The sequence below is a fragment of the Acanthisitta chloris genome, unplaced genomic scaffold, assembly GCF_000695815.1.
Source record: "Acanthisitta chloris isolate BGI_N310 unplaced genomic scaffold, ASM69581v1 scaffold44469, whole genome shotgun sequence".
NCBI lineage: Eukaryota > Metazoa > Chordata > Aves > Passeriformes > Acanthisittidae > Acanthisitta > Acanthisitta chloris.
Genome location: NW_008692766.1, coordinates 1,778 through 18,528, shown reverse-complemented (window position 1 = coordinate 18,528; position 16,751 = coordinate 1,778). Strand labels below are relative to the sequence as shown.

Genomic DNA, 16,751 nt, shown 5'->3' with positions numbered 1-16,751 from the left:
ACCCTTGCTGGCAGGCTTGTCAGGCTCTAACAATGAGTCCCAAATTGCACAGCCCAGCCTCTTCCTGCTATTGGAATAAATTTCCAGGTCACTCTCTTCTGCTCTGAATGCAATTTCTTTGTCCCCTCTTGGTCCTGGACTCTACTTCCCTGTTGTGTCTCTCATCTCCATCATTATTTCTGTGCAGTGTTTACTCTTTAGTTTTCCCTTGCTACCACATCTTCTGTTTCTCCCCTTAATTCTCCAATACATCAAATAGATTTTTCAATTTTATTTTTCCTCCATCAGTTGATTCTTCTTTTCACACTCACTGGCCTTGATGGTTTACCTTTGTCTGCATGTTGGCCTTTTTTAACTTCTCATGCTCACCAGGTGTCTGCATTTCCTTGGTGTTCCCCCTTCCCACCATGTCCCTGGAGCTGCAATGGCGTGGGTAGCAGCTCTGGCTGGAGAGAGGACCCTGGTCTGCTGGAGGTCTCTGGCTGTGGGCGAGTGGATCTGGCACCGTGCTGCCCAAGGGGATGTGCAGGGTCCCCTCCTAACCCTTGGCAACAGGCCTCCAGCAAGGACCTGACTAATCTGCTGCATGTTGTGGATCTGGGTTTCTGCCTTCCAGCCTCTTTGGAAGCAGGGTAGCACAAGCACACATAGCAAAGAAAAACCCTCGAAGATAAGGGAGGTGAGGGAAACAGAGAGATGTGACCTGTTGTGTACAGCCCAAGGTTGCCAAAGTGTCTGGTGAAAGATGTTTATAAATGGATAATCTTCTGCTTCCATCTTGAATCCTGACCATGTGGCCACAAATTTGGGAGAGAAGCTGTTTGCAGCCAGCCAGGTGTGTCACCCTGATTGCAGTGTGGACTGTCAGACCAGGGATGATCCTGTCACACACCTGCATGAGGGTGTTCTGCCTGCACCAGCAGTGGGCAAAGCTCTACAGGTCATTAACTCTACACCTGCAGTTCAGGAAACAACCTGAGTCTTGTGCTCTTGGTCCCAGCAGCCTGGGAAGGAGCTTAAGCTCCTTCCTGTTTCTTATCCCAGAGAACAACATACCATTTCCAATATATCTTTAGTGAGGGCCTTAGTGATCCTTCTTGACACGGAGATCTGATCAGATGGAAGTCAGTGTGAGTCGCTCACTCCTACTTTCCATTGTTCCCTCCACCAGTCCTTGTCTTTTGCTTTCTCCTTGCTCCTTGCAGAGCCAGGTGCACATCTCTTTCTCGCTGTTGCTCTCCTTTGGTGCAAAAAGCAGAGCCAGGTGCACATCTCTTTCCTGCTGTTGCTCTCCCTTGGTGCAAAAAGCAGGCGTGTGCTAATGTAACTCGCTGAAAGCACAAAGAAGAAACCATCATCAGTGCAGAGGATTATCAGACTATCAGATGGGAAGGTCTGTAGGAACTAAGCAATGGAAAAAGAATAAAGTTCAATGAAAGGTTATGACCTTAGGGATTAGTAAGGATAATTCCTTCTGCATGTAACAAGATGCTGGTTCAGTTTCTCAGCGTTGTACCTTTTCTAGTGCCAGTCTTGAAAACTGGCTTAGCATCACCATACAGGAGGGTGGGGAAAACAGGGGGTTTCTGCCCCTTCGGGTGTTAAGTTTCTCAGTTTTCTTTCAGAGATAGAAATTCTCAAAATCTTGGCTTTCTGGGGAACTAAAATATCTTTTTGTTCATATCTGGTTTATATTGTAAGTTTACATTCTCTTATTCACTGAGTTTATAACTATGAATTTATTTTTTTTTAATACTGAAGAATTGAATGGTGAGATTTTTATGTGGCAAAAACATTGACATTATTCAACTTGAAAAATACAAAAGATAATAAAAAGACCAAATTAAGTCAGTGAAATTAAACACATGTACACTTGGCCCTGTAGTTTTTCAGTAATATATTTGACATACATAGTTACTTAGCTTGTTATACTTGGGGAGTGAAAAGACAACTTTCAGATCCTCCCATCCTTTTCTTTTTAATCCTGTAAAATCATCAATTTCACATGTGATCAGATAAAAACACTGAATATAAATTGGCTCTCTAATGTTGTTTAACCCTTCTCCCTTTCTCCTGAGATTGGGCCCTTAAGCACTACCAACCACACATCATTGCTGCACACCTTCTCTGTTACAAGAAAAGGACAAGCTGATTACACTAGCAATCACAAAACACCCCAGAAATGCTCCTACCCCACTTCTTACTGAGAGAATAAAGCAAGGCTTTCACGGCCACTAGAAGTGGAGACAGATGACACTACTTGGAGCCTGAAGGACTATTAAATACCATAATGTCAGTTTGTGATTTCGACAAAGAGATGGGCAGGTAGGCCATGCCCAAGCATACGTGCTTTGCTCAGGCTGATGTGCTGCCTCATTCCATGGGTGATACCAACATCAAGTGGCTCGTCTTGTGCAAAATATTGTGTGTTATTTATGCTGATTACATCGTTCTGGCAGTAAAGGCCAATTACCCCAACTCAGTTGTCTTCTTCCCCTTAAGCCAGAAGAAATACCTTCATTCCTGGAATTCAAAGTCTCCATAAGCCCCTCAAGCTACCAGGAAACAATTCACAACATTTCTGTAGCCAGCAGGCATGAAATGACCCTGCTGAAACTCCTGCTGTAACATGATGCTGTAGATTTACATCAAAACATCACTTGGAAAAAGGCATTCCGTGAGATGAAAAGGGAGGTGGAAGCATCACCAGGAAGCTTGCAGGCACCGTAGTAGCGCACTGGAGCTTTGATGGCAGACTTTCACCCCGGTGTGTTTAATTGCTGGACTTTGCCTGCCAGCCGGGGTGGGCAGCACACATGACTGCAGTTTCCTGCCAAGACAAGAATTCCTTGTCAGCTGAGTAACAGCCAGCAGCCTCTCCAATATGAGCCCTGACACCCACTTCCATAGGCTGGCAACATCACTCCAGTAGTACAGTATACCCTGGGGTCCTCTGCAGACATCCAGAACTCTTGCCCCCCCCGGACCTGTTAAAACATCCCTATTTGTTCCTGTGGACTATAGGATGACCTTATGGAATAACAGTGCTTGTCTCAAATCCACCAAATCCTGGGTGGGGAAAAGCAGCAGAACCATAGCCAGAGCAGGGCACCTGAGGACGCTAAAAGTCTGGAGAAGCCCATTCTTCAGTGCCTCTGTATGGCAGCAGGCATGGCAGGGCCAGCTCAAGGCCTTGAACAGATGGGTAGAAGGCTGGAAAGGGTCAGGAGGTTTGAGGGCTTCAGCACATGCAGCACAACAGGAGTCCTTGATTACTAGTGTGTGTTGGTGACTGTCCACATGCAGTGTGACATGGAAGAAGACCATGGAAGCTCTGGGAGCTCTGTCTCTGGTAGTGACCTGAAAACTGTCCCTTCTCAGGGAGCTTTCAAGACTGTTTCATGGGCACATGCTCCTGAAAAGAGAAAATGCAGGTGATAAGAAAGTCCTGGTCCTGCTCATCCCCAGGATTCCCTTGCCATCTGAAGCAAATTAATTTTGTCTCCGTCATTTAGAGCCCACAGGAGTTGATCATCTCTGGCAACCTGTCCCAGACTGCCCGGAGCCTGAGAGAGCAGTTTGTAAAAGCCAGGTGATTTATCCACCCTGGCAGGGGGTTGGGATTACAGCCAGATTAGGTGACTTGACACCCACACGTCACACCCACATGTCACACTTCCAAGATTGCCCTCCTAACATGCAGTACAGCGGTGCCATGGAGTGAACAAAACCAGAAGAAAAAACGCTCCCAAGTGCTCCAAGCTGTGCTGCAGACTTTCCTGGGAAGAATTTGCCTTGACCTGAAGGGGCCACAGAGTCCCGAGCAGAGGCTGTCCAGGCCAGGAGTCCCAGGTGCTGCACCTCAGCCACGGGGCAGTGGGGCTGCGGGCAGGCACCGGTGCGAGCTGCTGGGCATCAGGCTGAGCACACTGCTGGTCACTCTGTAGGGACTAAACCACAGAAAGAACATTGTCAGAGCGGAGGATTGTTCTGGGAGAGCAGGCCCACAAAGAGGAATTGTTTTGCTGTGAAATGAGGCTATGTTTAGCTCCAGCCAGGGCTGGGCTTTGCCTGCCTGTCTGGGCTGCAGGCTGTCAGGGAACGCTGTCCTCCCTGGCCTGCCTGGCATCTTTTCTGTTTCTGAGGTTGTCCACCGGTTCAGTCAGCAGCACAGTTCGTGCCCTGTGGGGCTTCCGCAGCCCAGGGCTGCATGTCCTGCTGCCTGGCTCCTCCTGCCCTCAGCCCTGTGCTGCCCACCTCCCTGCCAGCCACGCTTTACTCAGGGGGCTACACATGATGTGTGGTACCCCACAGCCCCCACAGCAATCTAGTCACAACCTGGTGCATTGTTCCACTGATTGGTGCAAAACAAGCTCTGCTATGATGATGATGATGATGATGATGATGATGATGATGATGATGATGATGATGATGATGATGTGGCTGTTTCTACTGCTGCTATGCCCATGGGAACCTAAATATACAAAAACAAGATGGGCAAAATTACGGCTCCTCAGTCCCACTTATGCAGAATGCGTTTCTCAGGAGGAATACAAACCAATCTCAGGGGAGAAATAAACCAGCAGTATTAGCTACTGCCATGAGCTGTCTAGGCAGTGCTTTGAAGTCCTGCCATGCTGCTGCAGCAGAGCAGGAGACAAGAGCTGTCTCTCCCATCCCACACAGCAGGACCCTGACTTCGGTACTGCATCAGTACCAAAAATAAACTCCATGTAAACATCCACTACACTTTTCAAAGCCAAGTGCCTGTGGAAGCAGCACACCTCGATGCTGTGTGCCAGGGCAGGAAGAGCCCAAGACTGGCACATTAGCAATGGGAGACAGACGTGTTCCATCAAGGCCACCTGGCAATAGCCATATAGTGGGAAGGTCTGGGCTCAAAAAAGGAATATCCTGGGAAATGCTGCAGCTTCAAAATAACGCCCATAGACAGCAGTGTTGCCCCTTTGACCCAAAGCATGACCAGCAAACGTAAAACATAGTGCAAAAGTACTCTGGGGCACAGTCTTTAGTCAGAGGAAAGAAGTTACCATGCCAAGTAGGACCTCAGCACCACTGTTAATTTGGTGCAGAAACTGCTTGGACATAATGGTAGCAAAGGGAGAAGCCTTACAGCAAGCAGGCAAATCAGTGACAGAACCTGAGCAGCTGTGACAAGATAGCTGCTGCAGGAACCACAGCTCTTGATCCCTTGACTTTGGAAAATATGTGTCTCGAGTCAGAAAAATACATGCAGTAATTTCCTTTCCTTAAAACATACACACACACAAAAAAAAAAAAAAAGACAAAGGTTTCTCCTTCAGAGGAGCCAGCCAGAACACTTTGCATTACTCTTATGTACAGGGTGCCCCTGAGGAAATGCAGAAGGTTTTAATTAATTTCTAGGTGCAGGTTTCCACCAAGGCAGTGTTCCTGGATCCAGTCAGAGTATCCTAAGGACAATAAATAAATTGTGGAGTCACATCAGCTTGAACTATTCTTATGGCATGTATTACAAATACATCCAGACATCCCATTTCTTAAGCATGTGCTTTTACCACCACAGCATCTATGAGAGGTACAAAGCGGTAACATTTTACTTCTAAGACAGATGAAGATTTATTGCACTCGGGTGGAAGGGGGATTGGGATTTTTCCAAAGAGCCTGTGTATTCATTGTAGATGCCAGCTGCCACAGAGACATGCTCTGCCTCTCCTGGGGCCACCAAGCTCATGCAGGGAGCCTGGGGGAAAGCCAGCCAACCCAGGTGTTTCTGTCAGAAAGATCCCATCCTAGCAGAAGGATGGAAACCAGCCCCACAGCACACACACTGAAACCCTGTCCTAGCTGGGGTATGGAGTGTGGAGAACTGCAAAATGTTCCCCTCACTCCACTGGCCCCCTGATCTTTACCATCACTTCTTCCCTCACCTTCACCCTATGTACTTCACCTCCACTGAAAGGCTTAATAACACCCACTTAAAAGATCCGAAGGTTAGAAAAACAAACAAGAGTGTTATGTTTTGCTTGTTTAAACAAAGAAGACACCTGTGTGCACATCTCCACTTGGGGACAGGAGAAGAGAGCAAACAAGCAGCAGATGTTTGTCATGCTGATCAGTAGGAGCAGAGAGATGCAGGGACGCGGTGGCACCATGGCAAGCTTCACGACTTCCAGAGGCAAACCAGCCCTGGGCCACAGCAGGACAGGCTGTGGGCACCACCCAGCATGGCTGGATGTGCGATACAGGCTGGGAACAGTGGGCTTGTGGGGAGCCAGGCAGGAAGGAAAGGCAATAAATACCTCTCTCCTGCATTTGGGAGGAAGCCAGATGAAGCATTCCTGTCATGAGGGTGAAATGCCTTCGACTCTAACAGTAACTCAGGAGGATGTATAAATAACAGTTGCATAAGGCAAACATTGAAAATTCAGCAGCCTGGGTATCCTCCATCTCCAAACTAAAAACATAAAATCTGTTTTTAAAAATCCAGACTATTAATGCTGAGATTCAGTAAGACAAGGAAGCCTGGAGAAGTTCCAGAGAACAAGCAAGCTGATGCTATGCCAGCATTTTAAAAAAGTAAACAGGATGGCCTTGTAAACAGGTGTGTCTATTCAACAGACATCACATGCAAAATAATGACCAAAGAATATGTGATCATATCACTAAAGACTTATAGCAGAGAAATATAAATACCAATCATCAGGGATTACAGACAATAATAAATCTGTCAGACTAACATGGTAATTTTTTTGGCACTGTGTATTCTCCAATATCAGATAGCAAGCTGGCTGGTATGGCAGCGCGTGTGATCAAGGAACAAGTGCATCAGCAGCCTGGCCAAGTGTGAGGCAGCAGAGGAGATGCTCCCCATGGAGCTGGTACTGAGGATGTGTTTGTAGCAGAGAATGCTAAATAGTGTAAAACTGATGACCTGGAAGGAAATGATGGGCACAGCCTGCTGTCCTGGGAGCCCTTGGGATCCTTGGGGCAGCGAAAGGTGCCCGTTGTAAGCACAAAAGCCTGACTGATATTGAGGCTTGGGAGGCCAAAACAATCCAGTGCCCATCTCCATCACACTCCTGCACCCAAGCTGGGGCCCAGACAGCCCAGCAGCGCCTGCCGTGCCAAGACTGAGCCTGCTCCCTGCCAAAATTAGCCTACTTGGAAGAGAGGAGTACAAAAAGGATTGGAGAAGGCATGAGAATAAACCCTGAGGGCTCAGCACATCCCATGCTCACAGGGAAAGTGTGCTTCCTTCACTTGCTTGGCCCCTGCCTCAGTGGGACACAGCCCAAGTCTTTGTCCTGACCCAGCAGGGCTGTGCTTTTATTCTGACAGTGTACAGGGAATGGTAAATCCCTGTTGGACTTGAAGACCACAGGGGCAAGCAGTGGACCATGAATTCTACCATGACTTTATGGGTAAAAGGCCTGTTCCTGATCCCTGTTTAAACATTCAAGCACTGGCAGCAACCGGACAAGAGGTTAAAGTCGCTCTACATTTGAAATTCCCATTCTCACAATTAGAATAGTGTGTCCTAGTCCAGTGTCCCAAAGGACAAAGATACATAAAGAGATTTGGATGTGAGTCAAGAACTGGAAAATGGAAAATATGTCTTAAAGCAAGACAGACTTTCATCAGTTCAGTCTATCATAATAAAGGATCGGGAAAGCTTGATCATAATATCCGACTCCCCTCTCTGGGACTAACAACTCAGGGGCTCACTCCCTGGCTGAGAAGATCTGCTGACTTGAAGGAAATTAAAGAAATGCAGCATCAATCTAAGGTGAATTAAGAAAAATATTTTTTAGAACAACCTACCAGCCACTGCAGCAGAGACACATCAGTTCAAGATCATCTGTTTTCCTGACGACAGTGCTCTAATTTTCACAAGAACTAATTCATAGCAGCCTGTGTCATGCAGGAAGTTACACTGGCAAGCCTAGCCAGCCTCCCCGGCTCTATAATCTATGGAAAAAAGCCCTGCCTGTGTTTCCCTTCCTCCCGTCCAAGTGTGTGAAAGGTCTGGCCTGCCCCACTGGAGGCGTTTTTTGGGAGAGTCAGGTTAGTGTGGGTAGCAGGCAGCCACGCCGTGCCTGTGTCCCAGGCTGCCCGAATCACCCCGGCACTCCTGGACTGAAGCATTTCAGCTTTGTAAGGAAGCCAGTATGGGGGAACAAAGTGAAACAGCATCCTAGAGTTGAGCCTCCACAAACGATGAGTGCCAGGAATCTGACACAGAATTTTCTGCATTCCTTCCCAACCAAAGCATGGACATGAGGCAGAGCAGGGAACAGCCATTCCCCGTGGTGGTCAGCCCATCACAGGGAATAACCCTGCGGGCTCTGACTCCCTGGCCATCAGGCTCCAGTTTTTGCACAAACCCCTCACACTGGAGCCAGTAACATGCCTCCTCTGCCTTCACACCAGTTCCTGCCTGCAGTCAGTGGCCCCTGAGAGAGAACCAGGACATCCATGCTCATCAGAAGCAAAAAGCAATTCCATCAGTCTGGCCAGGATGGTGCCATTGCAGGCACATCACTGGGCTCATTTCTAGTGGAGCAGTTTTGCTATCATATCAGCTGTTTATGATATAAGCTTCCAGCTCAACTTTCTACTTCCAAGCTCGGTGCTTTTCAAGGGCCAGCACATCAAAATGGATCAGTAACTGCCCTAGTCACAGCTTTGTGGAAGTTTTTGTTTTGGGCAGAATGGCTCACAGCCTCCACAAATAAGCTGGATCTGATTAGTTCAGAGGCAAGCAGTGCAGGAGCAGCTGCAGGCAGTATCTGCTGAGTGGAGATTTCCTCACCCAATGATTGCTGACGGATGCTATTGAGTAAAACACAGTGCTGGCTTTCACCGCAAGTCAGAAGGGAAGTCCAGGCAAGAGCAGCAAAGAGGCACGATGGTTGTCCTTTAGGATAATGCTGTGTGCACTGACCTGCTCCATGGGCATGAACCCCCACCCTTTAGTCGCAGAGGAATCTCTCATTAGGCAGATTATATGTTACAGCTCAGGGGCAGAAAGTAGAACAGGGGATGGCTTCACAACTCCCAGTTCCATAGAGAAATGGGCCAGACCACAGAGTCTGGCCAATCCAGAGATGCCACAGTCCTGAGCGGATTGAACTACAGAACCTCTCTGAAGCGATGAATTAATCCTGAAGTAGCTAAGAAACTTTATAGGAGGCACAGAAGCAGAGAACCATGGAAGTGAAATCAGATCCAGCTGGGATTTGCTGCGGCATCAGAATACAAAAGCTCTGTGCTTGTGCTCCTGAAGTGCTGCCTTCTTGCTGTGGGCCTTGGAATAGTCTTTCCCAGTATTTTGCTTTCTGGGGAATAGCCATAATTGGTTTTCAATGCACAAGATGTTTGCTTATATTTGTACCCTGCTGACTCACCGTACAACACCTCTTTACATATAAGCCTGCAGCTCCAGCACTCAGCCTCCAACATTTTCGGTGTATTTTAGATTGGAGCTGTGCTGTAGCCTAGCCTTACACAAAGGCAATGAGAGTCCTTCTGACCCAAGAGATGGACACCAGTGTTTCAGTGTGCATAATGAGGTCTTTATTCAACAAAGGGGCATAAAGAAAGAATATACCGAGTGAACAAGCAGAAACAAGGGGCAGAGTGCTCTGTGCAGCTCTTGAGGTTCTCTATCAGGAAAGGGTAGTTATCTTCCAGGCCAGACCTGGAGAAGATGGGATCAATACCAGAAGCAAAGTTCTCTGCTCTGGCTGAACAGAGAAGTAGTTGTGTCCAGGAGACATGGCCACCAGCAGCTCCACACAAGCCACTCAGCAATAGACAAAACACAGAGAAGGGCCTTATAACCCCCATCTCCCTGGATATGGTGTGTGGACATATGTGAAGGGACTTCGAAGTCCTACAAGGAATCCAGGTCTGGTGGGTGTAGCAGTAACAATGTTGCTGTTTCCCAGGTCTGGTCATTTCAGCTCATCTCTGATATGGATGCATTGAGGCAGATTTGATGTTTGTTTTTATGCCACTTGGTATTTTTCCTGGCAAGAGAAAAAACCAAAAAGTAGTGCATGATCAGCAACATGAGAGGACATTTGCTCAGGAGCATACAAGACTCAAAACAACCCTGTCTGGGCTTTCCCTGTTCCACTCTGGGATCATCGGCTACAGCATCTTCCAGCTTCTGACCTAAACACCATCAATCTCTTCTACAAATTGGCATCTTTCTCTATTGAGAAATCTCCTCAACAATTCCCATGTCCCTAGGCTATTCCCTCAAATTCTATCCTTGCTCCATCCTAAGCAAGCCTTTCTCTATGTCAGGAGGCTCCTGCATAAGCACTGGACTTACTCAGTCTCACAGAGGGCAAATACAAGAGCCTGTATCCCCTTCCATGTAGAATTATTTATATTCAGAGTGTATATTTAAACTACTAAGCCTCTCTCAGATCTCTTAATTTCTCATAACCACGTTCGCCTCTTGGGCGTTAATAGTCTTTGCTGATATCAATCACATATTGGAGTGTGTTCAAAGACATCTTACTAGCGGCTTACAATAAGTGTACAGTACTAGACAAAACTAAGATGACCTGAAAAATAAACAGTGACTAAAGAGCAGTACAGAGGGATATTCAAAGAACACTCCTTCAGAGTCTTCAAATTAAAACACGAAAGCAAAGGACAACATCTGAAAGTTAAAATTTTAGTGCAGCAAAATAAGAAAAGATATGATAAACAAATGCTGAAAAGAATAAAGATTATTAAACTTTGTCAAACATCTCCAAAGTGGGTCATTGCTAGCAATGAATGTGCAGGCAACTGATATCCCTTCAGTGCTAACAATCAGTAGACAAGTACTGTTAGACATTATTCCAAAAGCAATAGTGAGCAGGACTGTATGCTTTATCCACATCTGGGACACTGTGAGCAGTTCTGGTGTTCCCAGTCTTAAGAACAAACAAGAAAAGTGCAGGTAAGAGTGACAAGCATGGCCAAGTTATAATTTTCACACAAAATCATATTAAGAGAATAGGACTCGCTAGCTAGGGGGAAAAAAAATAATTTAAAAATGGACAAAGGGATGAGACATGACAGATTTCCAAAACATGAAAACCAGTATGGAGAAAGTAACTGAGGAATGATTATTAGCCATTTCTCACACCATGGGTGAAAAGGAAACATGCAATAAAATTATCAAGCAAAAGATTTAAACATAAAAAGGATTCTGTTTTATAGCAAAATGTGATAAAGTTGTGGGACATACTGCCATAGGCATTGTAAAAGTCAAAACTGTAATTCAAACAGGAGTGCAGAAATTTATGGCTGTTATACACACCAGTATCAAACCAAACTCTGGCTCAAAATCCCTAAAGAACAACTGTTGTCAAGATATACCTTTTTCTTGCATTCTCTTAGCCTCAGCTATGTGCACTAACAAAAGCAGAACAGTAAGTTGACCTTTGGCAAAACCCACTACAGCTGCTCTTATCAAAAAGGACCTTCCCCATCAGGCAAACTCGACAAGTGCTCTTGTCACCAGTGCACTCTGCTTGGCCTACAGAAGCAATTGCCTTCCCACCCGGGAGACAATGATTCCAGGTATGCAGCCAGGAATCACAGGGGTCTTCTTTGTTTCCAAATCGCAGTGGAAATTACTTTCTAACTCTTACATAAATACATATTTGACTTAGGATTCATATTGCTGCTCAAGTTCATTTCTGAACCATGGTCATTACACAGGCAAGAAAACACCAATTAGGATATCAGATATCCTGAATCTCAATTAACATAAACATTATGGCAGTACGGGGTTAGGCCTGTAGGTCCCCCAGGCTGAAACCATTCCTGACAGCAGAGGACTACTAAGGAGGAATACCAGAACAGGACAAGCCTGCAGTGATACCCCTGCAGAATACCCACTCTGCTTCCTACATACTGTGGCTCAAGGACATGGAATCAAGAGTTGGTATCTTCAGAATTAGCTGTTGATAGATTTTTCATCCAGAAATGTATTTACTTACTTTTTCCATTTCATATAAACATTATCTACCTATCACACACTAGACAATGTGCTCTACACTAAGTATTTAGTAGTCAGAAAAATATATCCTTTTGTTCCCAATCTACAAACCCATATTTTCATTGGTGCACTTTCACCGATCCTTCTGCATCACGGGAGACAGCAAACAGTCATTGTTCATTCACCTGCTGTATACAATTTGGGATTTTAGAGGCTTCCACACTTTCTTTTCCCTAGCCCAAAGCTATGTCCAGTAGCAGAGAAGATATCACAACCACACATAACATTACAGCTGTGGGTGCCCAATGGTTTATAGAATGGCCTAAAGATATCCTTCGCTTCTCTGTTCCTTTTCTAGTAACTCCTAACATTTGGTTTGCATTTCTGCCCCAACCAAACATCCAATTAATGTCTTTACAGAACTCTTATATCATGGTTGTATTTCCAAATAAACTAGGTTAGAGTCCAGATGCTGCACATGCATGGTCAAATTGCTATGCCTATCTATTTCACTTTATATTCAATATAAACATCATCTACTACTATTAAGCGAAGTCACTTGATATAGGACATCCTTCCGATTCTTTGCAGACAACTTTAGTTTGTTCTTACCTTAAGTAACTCACTATCATCAAACTTCTCCACTTTATTGCCTAACCATAACTTGAACTTGACAGGAAAACCCCCAGCAGAGAACTTTGCAAAATTACACTGTGATCTCCCTCCATACTGATTCCTTTGTTCTCTATTATTAAAATAGTACTGCAGTGTGAGATAAGGAGCTGAAGCTGGTTGGCTGGGAGCCATTTCAACCTCTGAGCCAATTTTAAGTGGGTATTACTCCACTGTTGTAACCTGACTCATGTTATTAAGGTCAGATAGGAACCTCATACTTAGACACATTTAAGAGGTGACTGGGAAGAATCTCTCATTTGTCTTTCTTGCTCCCTGATTTCAACTGATCTCAGATATGCAACTTCTTTACCTGGCTGTCCTGCTGGTGCCATCTGTACTCCTGCTAGCATTGGCTGCTGCTGAGCTGGTGCACCTGTCATTGGGCCCTGCTGCATGCCTGAAGCACCTGCAATGATGGCACCAGCTCCTGACTGGCCTGACTGGACAGATCCTCCAGAGCCTGGGGGTCTCCGGTTTGACAGGCCTTTCCCAAAGGCCACTGCTGCTACCAGAGCATTGGTATCTGCAGGATTGAAAGTCTGTTTGTTCTGTCGCAAACCTGTAAAAAAAAAAAAGTAGTTATTTTGAAAGTTACTTTTTACACTTAGCAATCAAATCTTAGAAGTAGCATAGAATTTACTATGTAATTTACTATGTCTACAAAGTAGAAGAATTTACTTTGTGGCTACTTTGGTGCATGCAGCAGAAATGAGCTTCTTAAAAGCTGTCCTACAAGAGTCTCAGCTCAGTCAAAGAAGCTGCAAAATCCAGGGACAGTGGTGATCCAAGTGCTTTTCCACTGAGAGCAGGAAATAATCTGCTACGGGAAGGATAGAGCGAGCCAACTCCTGCATGCCCATGAGAATGTTTCCACTAAAAACTCTTCCATGCTGAATTCTATGGCAGGTAATATGCACTGTGTTTTAGATAAACAATGTCAACATCCTCTTTTGGAGGCTCGTGAGCAGTGTGGTGTCTGCAAAGTCTTCTGCCACACACCTGCCCAGTTATACTGTTAATCCCAGAAACTAGACAGAACCTGTGCTCAGGTCCTGGGTTACATTCTGTGTGTGTCAAAGATGACAATAAAACCAGCACCGCTACCTTTAAGAGTTGTGCATGGCACTCCCAGGAACGGTGAGCACCGTAACCAGAAAAGGTTGACCATGAGCCTGAAGCACCCATCATCTAGAGGGCATCACACAAGAGCCTGCCAACAAACACACTGTAGCCTCCTTCAGAACACAGCTAAGCGGTTTCCCATTCACTGCTGCTGCATTTTCACACCCATTTTTACTAATGAAAGTTGACTAGGATGTTTTCTTGGCAAATACTTATCACCTCCTCAAAGAGTGACACGGCAAAGGGTTGGAATGACCTTCCTGCCCTGCATAGGTCACACAAGCAAGACACATGGCACCCACAGACCCTTTTTCAAATTAGGAGGCTCCAGCACAGCCTGGAATGCTTTAATCTATGCTGCTCAGCTGATTTCCCATACTTCAGGCTCTCCAGTTTACCCATTTTGCCTCTACACTCTCAAGCCTACCACTTGGACCCTGTACCCCAATTCCACCACAGTGACATACCTCCACTTTCAGATTCACGCTCCTCCTTACTGATTTTCTCCAGCAGATTTGAGCACATTTTGTTCAGACTTTGGATCTGTTTCTGCAAAATGAAAACCATCAGAAACCTTCAGGATACCTCCAACTCAGTGCAAGTCAGCAAGGCAAATGAACAAGCTTTCTCTTCCCAGGTCTGTGTAACCAAACAATCATTTTGGTAGCTGAGCCTAGAGAGCCCAGTGCTAATGCATGCAGCAGGGCACTATGGGGATGGGATAGCCTTTGCTCTGACTGGTCTGATGGCACCTCCTGTGAACAGCCAGCAAGCTCGATACCCCTGTGAAACTGTGGAGGAAACCAAACCTCAGCTAGTGTCAGCTAGAGAAATCTCAGACAGGAAAGGACAAAGCAAAAAAAAGAAGTCAGACAGAAGGGTGAAGGAAGCAGAGTTAAAGTGCATCCTGTGCCCTAGGAATAAGAGGCAGATGTATCAAACTCTTCTTCACCTACCTGTGCTGCATCAGGGCTAATTCGAGCTGCATCTGTGATGAGCTGCTTCTCCTGCTCCTCCACTTCAGGGTCAGGCTTAGTTCGAAGGTGGTCAGGCACTACCTCATGGCTGAACACTGGCACACGCCCCTCTGTCTGCCGCTGCAACAGTTGGACAAGCCACACTCAGAGCCTCTTCCTCAGAGCTATGGCACTGGAGCAAGGCTAGTAGCATGCTGTGGGGAAACCTTGATCTGGGGAGCATTAGGAAGTTTCAACAACTTGTCTAGGAATTTGTACTGTACCTGCTTAGTCAGAGCAACATATTTATGAACAGGAACACCTTCTGTAAAGTGTATCCAGTGAAAATGTTTGCAGGTGAAAACCCCTCAGCAAAGCAGCTCCCAGACAGAAGTACTCATTTCTGTTACTATACCAAGAGATGAGCAATGCCCAGCACAAAGACTGGCAAGTTAAAGCACATCCAAAAACACTTTCTGATGCTCCAGGGACATGTCTTACCATGATCTCCTCGTCACGGTCTGGAGACAGCACTAGGGGGATAATAACCTGGTTTCGCAATAGTGGAGTCTTCTCATGCTTTAGCACTTTATTCAAGGTGTTCAGCTGCCCTGAGAGCAATGCAAAGCTGTCCAGAACTGAAGGCCTGGGAAAGCAAATAAAGAAGATAGAACTTCTCTAAGGAATTTTGTCTGAGAACTTCCAGTCACTGCAGATGCAAGTCTACTTCCCAAAACATGTCTAGATTAAAAGGGGTTAGCATGACTCTTATTACTCTAGAGCATGAAACCAATGGATTTCAAGTGGTTTTCTAGCGGAAGACACGTAAGACTTCCTCCAGAACAGATATGAAAAGCAAATTTAAACTTACTTTTTTCAAATTGCTGCATGCACCATTTTTTACTTAATCCTTTGAGCAAAGTCTGAACAGTTTTGGCAGTGATCAACAGTTCCCCCAGCTCCATGAGACACCTTACCATGTGAGTCGGTCATACTCATTCTCCAGCTTGTAGATAAAACTGACCAAGGAGTTCTTCAGGTCAGCCACCTGACTGATGAGTGCCTCCAGGGTCAACTCCAGTTGCTTCTCCTCCCTCTAAAAAAAGGCAAGAAAGACAAGGGATGAGGACAAAGCTTAACATCTTCCCAAAGTGTTGTGAATCCACACCCATGCATCCATAATCCAATCTGTCCCACAGACAGCCTCCTTTTCAGAGGAAGCAGAAACTCTGGAGATAAAAATTCTATTGTTTCATACTGACCCCTTCCCCTTGGGTCAGGACACTTAGGAAAGAGACTTGTGCCAGAGACAAACACTTGGCCAGCTGTCCTCTTTAAAATCTAGATGAGTGTAGTGAAAACATTATCACTTACATCAGCTTTTTACCACATCAGGCAAAGTCATCAAACTTACCTCATGCTGCCTTTGTGAGCTATTTAAGCTAACCCAGATCAAAGTAGATTAGCATTTCTTCAACCTTTTCTGGCAACAGCCATGGGCACAGTGATGTCTTCACCCAAAACAGCCCTTTTGGCCTAAACACAATTTCTGCCCTTCACTTCATTCTCTACTTTCTTTCTGCCTAAATGCCACTTCCAGCTGCCAAAGGCAGCTCCCATTGGACATGTGCCTTACCACCTGTGGGAGGCCATGCCATGGCACAGACTGGTATCACACACACACACCCCCACATCACCTCCTGCCTTCTGCTCAGATAATGTTGTTTAAATAACCCTTTCCACTGACATCCCTGGCTGGGTGAGGGAGGGAGGACGGTGACAGACAAAGTGTCAGGATAGGGGATCAGTTGCCAAAGACACCAAGGCATGTCCTTGACTCTTGCAAAAACCCTGTAAAACCTTATCTGTTGTAACTTACTCACAGGACAGTATTGCACAAAATATAATTAAAAGTCCCAGCCCTAATGACCTGCTCCTGTAAGTTGAGAGCAGTCCAATAATAAGCCATGAGGAGGGTGGGACAA

General features: G+C 45.8%; 1 protein-coding gene across 1 annotated transcript; it reads right to left on the bottom strand.

The window, feature by feature from the left end:
* Nucleotides 1-9,561: 9,561 nt before the first annotated feature.
* Nucleotides 9,562-15,858, bottom strand: MED8 (mediator complex subunit 8). The gene is made up of 6 exons (XM_009082773.1): nt 15,744-15,858; nt 15,268-15,412; nt 14,767-14,907; nt 14,278-14,359; nt 12,999-13,247; nt 9,562-10,034 (listed from the first exon to the last, which is right to left on the bottom strand). Exons 2-6 carry the CDS (start codon nt 15,268-15,270, stop codon nt 9,970-9,972), a joined length of 540 nt encoding a protein of 179 aa, XP_009081021.1. The 5' UTR covers nt 15,271-15,412; nt 15,744-15,858; the 3' UTR covers nt 9,562-9,969.
* Between the last annotated feature and the right edge of the window lie 893 nt (nt 15,859-16,751).